Source organism: Phanerochaete carnosa (assembly GCF_000300595.1).
Source record: "Phanerochaete carnosa HHB-10118-sp unplaced genomic scaffold PHACAscaffold_124, whole genome shotgun sequence".
In the NCBI taxonomy this organism is placed as follows: Eukaryota; Fungi; Basidiomycota; class Agaricomycetes; order Polyporales; family Phanerochaetaceae; genus Phanerochaete; species Phanerochaete carnosa.
Window position 1 is genome coordinate 1 of NW_006767751.1, and position 7,440 is coordinate 7,440.

Below are 7,440 nucleotides of genomic sequence, written 5' to 3' on the forward strand. Positions count from 1 at the left end.
TAGACCTGTAGACATGACAGGCGGAGACGACCTGTGCGTCAGTTCGAGCCGGCAAGTTATACGTGCGATGGCGGACCAAATATGACCTTGCAGGAGTTCAGAATACAGATAAGTTTATCCCGCGGCGCTTTGTAGTGGTTGATCTTCAACAGTTCTGTATAGTGCATTAATTAGTACAAACCGCTGAAGTCTTGATCGGCGGACTGACCTTGCTGGGCGAACATGAGGAAACCTTCAAAGCCAGATCCTTCCGGGATGTCAAGGTGATGTGGTTCTACCCATCCGAACAGCGCTATCCGCTGCGAGAGTACACGATCGCGTTCAAGGTCGTCCGAGGTTATTGGCCGAGGAGGGATCATCCGCGCTACTTGTGGCGTGAATGTGCTGCGTAATCGTTACAATATGCTCAATAGAGGACCGCATATATGCGATGCTTACTAGTCATATAAGCGGTTCATAACGAGCTTCTCCATGCCCTCCATCGCATTGTCAAACTCTGCTTCCGAAACGTTGCGCCAAACGTCTGCCTCCCGCATCTTGCCCGAGATGAACTACTTCCTCATAGTCAGCTCAGCCTCTGGTCCTAACAAGCCTGCACTCACATTTAAGAACTCGTTGATCAGCTTCACCTGATCGTTCACCGTGAACGTCCGCTTGGTGAAGTTGCCCAAGAACCTACAACGCAAGAAGAGAAGAACATATCTTCATTCGACAAGGACATCACAGAGACAGTGAACACGCAGGACACATACGAGCGCAGGTATTTAGCTACAGGCTCCGCCCCCTTGAGCTGGTCCAGGAACCGCTGGAAGTCGAACTGTGGCGGGTCGGCGTCGTGGGGCGCACGTCCCGTCCCTCCCGCAGGGGTACTCCGCCCACTCTGGGGCGGCGAAGGCGCAGCGGCAGGGGTCTGTTGCTGCTGTGCCGCGAAGGACGAGAGCGTCGCGGGCGACGGCACGGCCGCGGCGGTGTCGAGCGAGCGCGGACGCGGACGTGAGCCGGCGAGTGGGAGCGCGAACGTCCGTGCGAGGGCCGCGAGCGACGGGAACGAGGACAGCGGGGACGTTGAGCGTGCGGGCGGATCGTCCTCGAGCTTCACAGGCGGCCTCTGCTGCTCGTCGGGTGCAGCCTGCGCGGCATCGAGTGCTGCTGGCCGGGACGCAGGAGGCGGCGGTGATGGTGGTAATGGTGGTGGATGCGACTCGGAGCTCTCCCATGCTTCCTTTGCGGCCTTCTCCTCGTGACTGGCGAGCGGGTCGAACTCCTGCAGGATGTCCGCGCTCGCCTCAGGCTTTGCGGGCCCAAGTCCTGTGTGAGCTTCGGCAGCGAGCCCCTGTGCCGTGGTTGGGTCCAAGACTGATACGTCTTCTAGCGTCCGTGTATGCGCTGGCTCATGCTGTGTCGCCTCGAGGTCATCTGCGACTGCCGGCGTGTCCTGCCATGGATCGAGCTCGGGATCATGTGCAGCGGCAGACGAGGAAATCTGTAGCTTCGAGAGAAAATCTTGGGTGTCCACCAGATTATGTTCGGCTTCTGAGGTCATAACAATATCGGAAGTGAATATTGTTGACCAGCACGGAGGACGTGGTAGGCGAGCAAAGTAAATGCGGTGCCGGACCCGGACGCAGGCAGCGCGGTGACGTCGGGTCACATGGTCACGTATGCCGATGCGACGCCTTCCCCTCCCTGCTCAGAGGTTCCTCCGTCCGTGCAGTTCAGCTCAGTTCATGACAGATACATTGTACAGTATGTACATCTACGGACTGCTGTGCTAGAGAGCTACATGCGAAGGAATGAAGAAGCTCGTACGTTGCTGCGTAAGGTCCAAATCCGTAAGTTATACCCTTCGTCCGAGGGGCGGCATATTAAGGCTCAAGTACCGTGAGAGGAGAAAACCTCATTGCGAGAAGGAGACATCAAACCCAAGAGGATACTATGTACTACCGCATTAAGGCCAAGATGGTAAGTATACGACTACAAGGAAATAAATCAGGGAGCACCGAGGAAAGCGAAGCGACGTGTGGATGTGGAGGGGGAATGCGGAGGGGGACGAGTGGGTGACACAATAAACAACACGGAGACGATGCATGACGAATAAAGTAAACGTGGAGAGATCTCCAAGCTGGGGGACGGACGGACGGACGGAGTTGCGATGCAGTAGAAACCCTAGTTTGCGCATGAGCTTGCAATGACAATCACGTCGGGAACCCTCTGGGGGACTGATGTACAGTGAGCGAAACGAGGATGAATGAGGATGAGATAGGGAGAGGCACTGGCGATACAGCGGGCGAACACACGATCATACGGCGTTCCATATCGCACCCAGCAGCCCCCGCGCTGATGACACAATCTCGGCCGCGCGTCCCACCAGCGTGCCATGCTCCTGGCCGTCCCCGCGTTTATCGCGTTCTGGACTGCGAATACGCGATTGGGAGACGGGGAGCGTAGGCGAGCTAGGTGTTGCTTGTGCTTCCGACGGAGATGTCACTGGCGCGGACGGGCGGGACTTGGGCGACGGGGTGGCCGTGAGGGGAGAACCGGGTGTTGGCGAGGATGTATGTGCGGAGGACGAGAAGGCACGAACAGGCGAGTTGGCAGGCGTGGGCTGGCGAGATCTCGTCTCTTCCTCCTCGGGTATCGGCGATGGTATCGGAATATGCGAAGGCTTGTATGAGTTGAACTTGCCGCGATGGCCCTGAGGTTCTGATTCTTGGCCGCCGGCTTTAGGCGGAGCGATCGTAGCTTCGGTTGCAACGCTAGCCGTCGACGATCCAGACACTGAAGAACCACTGACTGAGCCGGTAGAAGCGGAGATGTCGCTCTTCTCCAGGAGGGGCGAGTACGGCGGGAAATCGTCGCTGATACTTCTCGAGGGCGAACTGATGATGCTGGGCGGACTGAGACTGTCGCCTATCTTCCTTCCAGTCCGGTCTCGGCCCCTTTCCTCGTCCCGGCGGTACATCCGCGCGCTCGTCTTGCTATCTCTGCCCCTACCCGCTGCATATCCCACACCGACACCAACCGCCGAGCCTGTCGGCGAGATGCTGCCGATGGGCGAATGCGTGCCCTTGCTCGACGACCGCTCCCGGTCCGAGTACGACGAGTTCCGGGTCGACGACCGGCCGCGGGACTCAGACCTGGAATCGCTTGAGTACGAGTATGAACCGGTCGTCGTCGAGCCGCTCACAGGCGAGCACCCTGGCGAGCGGCCACGAGTAGGGACGGAGGCCTCTGATGGTGAGAGGAAACCTCGTTCGGGAGACGCGTTCGACGTTGACTGTGTGGCAATCTTTGGTACGGGGACGGGTACGGCAGAGCCCTGGTCGATGTATGACACGGCCAGTGGGATATCGTCTTCTATCCGTGTATCCGATTTCCGTGGGATGAGTAGCTCCCGAGTCGTTTCCCGTGGAGAATCGCTGCTGGTTGTCAGCTCTTCCCGTTCCTCTTCAGCACCAGCGACCTCGTTGACCACAATCCTAGGGCTTGCAGATATCGGAGACGACCAGCGGTCGTTGATCCGCCCGGCAGAGGTGCTGGTGACACCACTCTGAGTGTACCTGGTCTGGCCCTGTCCTCCGGGGTCGTCGGTGCGCATATCCGACGAATTATGTCTCATCCCGGACCCCTGCGACCGACGTATGATGTACTCCTCGCCGAAGTCGGACCCACCAAAGTAATCGTACGCATCCTCTTCGCGGATATCGTCTGCGTGCATGGGTGATTCATACACAGGCTGTTGGTGCACGAAGAATTGCTGTAGATTGCTCTGGGACGACTGACGGCTCGAGTGCGGGAGACTGAATGAGACCGTAATGGGGGAGGAATCGGCGGATCGAGACTGGATAGGAGACCGATCCGTGCCAACACTGAAGTATGACTCGCGATGGTGAAACACGTCCTCGGCGGCCATATTCGGTGTGCCGGGGTGACTGTATATGCTGTTTGATGGCGGCACGTAAACGAGTTCAACCTCCTTCTGGGGCATGAGCCTATCTTCGCCAATCGCGACGGTTTGGTTACCCACGCCGGTGGACTTCAACATGGCAGGAGCGATAGGCGCAATAGTCATGCGGTCCCGGTCTGTTGACGATTGTCGTACGAGAGGCGGGCGGTGGGAAGATCCTGCCGAAGGCGGACTTGTTGTGCGCATAGCTGACGGTATTGATCTTGACGACGAGGACGATGAACGAGAGCGACTTGAGCGCATCTCGAGGACGTCGTCTTCGTCTTCGTCTTCGGAATCCGACATCAGAGCCGAGGCCTCCTCCATGAAGAACGGGGTGGAATCATCCGATTCCTCCTCCTCGCCCCTTTCAGATTCCTCGTCGTATCTACCGAGGGCAAGTTGGATGATTAGTGTAGTGCAATTCAAGACCCAAAAAATAGGGACTGACCCGTCGTCGTACACAGGGTCCGTGTAAAAGTGCTCCCCTTTCCGCTTGTCGGGCTTCTCGATGGCTATGTACTGCTCGACAAAGGTATTGAAACTAATATGCTTCTTCTTCCCATGCCCGGACCCCTCCGCACCGGAGGTAGACGCTACGCTCAGATCTTGAGAGCTTCCTGTGGTGTTAGAAGTGTCGCTCGAGTTAGTGCCAGAAGCGTTCGGGAAGTAGCTGTCTGTTGGAGAATGGTCTGGAGCAATGATGCGAGGTGGCGAATTCTTGCGGAAGGGGCGAGACCGCCAGCTTATATGCGTGTCACTCTTGGTGTGCAACAGCGGTGGCCGCGACGTCTCCTCGTCATCACTACCGTGGTGCCCATCTTCCTCGTCGGTGTCTTCGCCACCATCTTGACTGAAGAATGGACTTTGCGGTAGTGAGAGAAGTTGACTTATGCTACGGCGTTTGAGAATGGGCTTCTTGCCTGACGGCGTCGCAGCTCTTGATTGGCCGACGCAATCGAGGCTGTTCTGCCTGTGGGCATTCGGTGATGGCGGTGGCTCTTGATGAGGGGGCTTGCTCCAGTCCGAGCCGATGTGCAGAGGACCATAGAGCCAAGTTACGTCCGAGTCTTTCAACCTGTGGCGAGTGTGAGCACAACGACAGCCAATAAAACAACGGTGATGGATGGCGTCGTCATCAAATGCGGGGCATCAGCAGTGCCCGCAGCGCATGGAGATTAAAGGATAGGAAACGAAAGCGTACCAGTTGAGTGTCTCTGGACTGATTGTCTTCAGCTTATTCCTCTGCTTCCACCATGTCCGCCAACTTGCGTTCTCCAGACGCATGCCGTTGGCGATGGCGTTCTTCTGACGGGTCATGCTGCGCCATGACCGCCAGACGTCTTCTTCGCGCCATTCGTGCGAGAGGTAATCGACTTGACCTTCGGCCTGTATTGAGTAAGATGAGTCGTCGGGGAGGGGGTGGTTCGTGACGGAATTTAGTAGCACAGGAAGATAGCTGTTGAGGGTTGCTGGTACAGGCATCATGGAGGCGACCAGCGAGAGCAGAGAGGGCAACAAATGTGTGGAGACGCCCCGCGGGCAAATATCTGGGGTGTTTAAGAGGAGCAAAAAAGTGAGGTGAAGAAGAGGCGGCAGGAGGGAAGGTCAGGCGGTGATGCTCCTGGACGTGCGGTGACCGAAAGCAGGCAAAGCCTAGACGGGGACGGGAAACTCCAGGCTGTGACAGTGAGACCCTGGCAGGCGTCAAAGCGCTACAAGCTCGGAGCAAGCGTTTAGTGCGTTGTTGACGACGACTAGAGGTGCGTCGAGAGCGACATGGATGGACAGGGTGAAGACGAGAGCGATGTCGAGGGGTGGAAAGACGAGGAGATGGATCCAAATCCGGTGGAGCCCTCCTCGTTTTTCGTCTCAACAATTTCTGCGGAAGGCCTGTCCGCGTCCTTCCGAGCCGGCGCACGTGATCCCCGCCATCGTGGCTTCGGTTGTCCCCGCCCACGCCCGCCCATTGGCTCGGAGGCCTCTGCCGCTCGGCCATCGCGCTCTCTCCGTCCGGTGTCACGGTGCATGTTGCCATCGCGCGCACCGCCCTTGCCGGATCCAGACAGCGCTCACATCGACGAGCACGTCCTCGACCTCGGCGACCAGAACGCCGTCGACCATCGATCTTGAGAAAACAAAACAACCACGCCCAGGTTCTCGCTTTCTGTATCTCTCTGCGTTCCATACGGTCTGTTGCCCCGAAGTGCACCCGCATTCTCTACTTTACTCCTGAATCTTGATTTCTGTCCCTGGGCACAGCATGCAGGAATCCGAGTCAACGTGCTATCTGTCGCTCTCTTTCGAGTTCCTTGCTGCGGCTCCGTCCGCTGCTTCCACTCTCAGGGCCTCAAACGTGCTTGACTTCGGATCTCACCAACCTGTGCGTCTTGCTCATGTTCCGTCCTCGTCGCCTTGAGCCGCCCGATTCGATTTTGTTGATAGAAATCAAAATCACAAGATTCTTTGTCCCGAAATATTCTTTCTGTCGGACGCCGCCTCTCGCCTCTTAAACCCCCTGATGACGTCTGTTTGCTGTTTAGTTTACCAGCTATGTCGCTTCTGTGCATGCCTGCGGAGGCTTATTACATTTCCGTTCGTCAGTCGTTGGAGTTCTGTCTGGACCCCTGACTCTCCAGCGCTTCCGCGGAGGCCATCGTATCAGCTCGGATTTCCGAAGTGAAGGCATCATATACGTGCAAAGGCGCAGGCAAATACAACATGGACATAATCTCTCTGCGACTTCTGCTATAAGTGTAGGGTCGCCTGTGATCTACCTCGAGCATCGTTGAGCGGTATGGAGTTTCTGGGGTCTCGTCTCCTGTACAAAATCAAACCGGATCATTTCCACTATTTTGTTCAAACCCCTGCGCTTCTTCGTGGCGACCGGTTGCCACACCGCTCCAGCTAGGAGACCACAGGACGCCGCGTACAGTAACCGACTGTTCCGTCAGGTTTGCTCGTGGCAGTAGGTCTCGCTGACACGCGAGTAGCGACCCTCATAGCCTCCGGCTCTCTTGTGACACTCGTGTTTTCTGCTTCCCGCCCTTTGCTGCGCTTCTGACAGCTGCCCACCATCCTGCGTGTCCGGATCATAGCCGTTTGCACCCTGTTCTTCCCAGCCACTAGTCCGCTGTTCCCACGGCCTGCGCGCCGACACGCGGCTTGTTCCCCGATGTGATGGGATGCCTTGCTGTCGCGTCGTCGCGATGGCACCGACACCGGTGAGCTTGTTACCCCGCGCTGCTTACCCCGCATTAGCTCGAAAAGTCTAGCCATGCCACTCCGGGGCATGTCGCACTCGGCTTTTCCACGCGGCCTGTCTTCTGACGACCCACGCAGAAGAAGAAGAGATCTACCTCCAGACCACGTCCTTGGAACCCATTGAGTGTATCTCACTCTTCATCTCAGCGACCGTGCTCGATCGACGCTTCCCACGCGCGATTAATGGGCTTCCTGGTGTGCCGCCTTCCGCTGCTTCGAGAGAGCTCTCC

The 7,440-nt window shown here is 57.4% G+C and overlaps 2 protein-coding genes across 2 annotated transcripts; both read right to left on the reverse strand.

Annotated features, from left to right (window-relative positions):
* Positions 1 to 56: 56 nt before the first annotated feature.
* On the reverse strand, positions 57 to 1,594 carry PHACADRAFT_214538 (uncharacterized protein; the record flags this gene model as incomplete). The annotated part of the gene is made up of 5 exons (XM_007402370.1): positions 753 to 1,594; positions 603 to 675; positions 439 to 551; positions 209 to 384; positions 57 to 154 (listed from the first exon to the last, which is right to left on the reverse strand). Exons 1-5 carry the CDS (start codon positions 1,541 to 1,543, stop codon positions 57 to 59), a joined length of 1,251 nt encoding a protein of 416 aa, XP_007402432.1. The 5' UTR covers positions 1,544 to 1,594.
* A 99-nt stretch (positions 1,595 to 1,693) lies between these two features.
* Positions 1,694 to 5,796, reverse strand: PHACADRAFT_214539 (uncharacterized protein). Its single transcript, XM_007402371.1, has 3 exons — positions 5,151 to 5,796; positions 4,398 to 5,024; positions 1,694 to 4,334 (listed from the first exon to the last, which is right to left on the reverse strand). The coding sequence occupies exons 1-3, from the start codon at positions 5,432 to 5,434 to the stop codon at positions 2,300 to 2,302; spliced, it is 2,946 nt and encodes a 981-aa protein (XP_007402433.1). The 5' UTR covers positions 5,435 to 5,796; the 3' UTR covers positions 1,694 to 2,299.
* Positions 5,797 to 7,440: the final 1,644 nt, after the last annotated feature.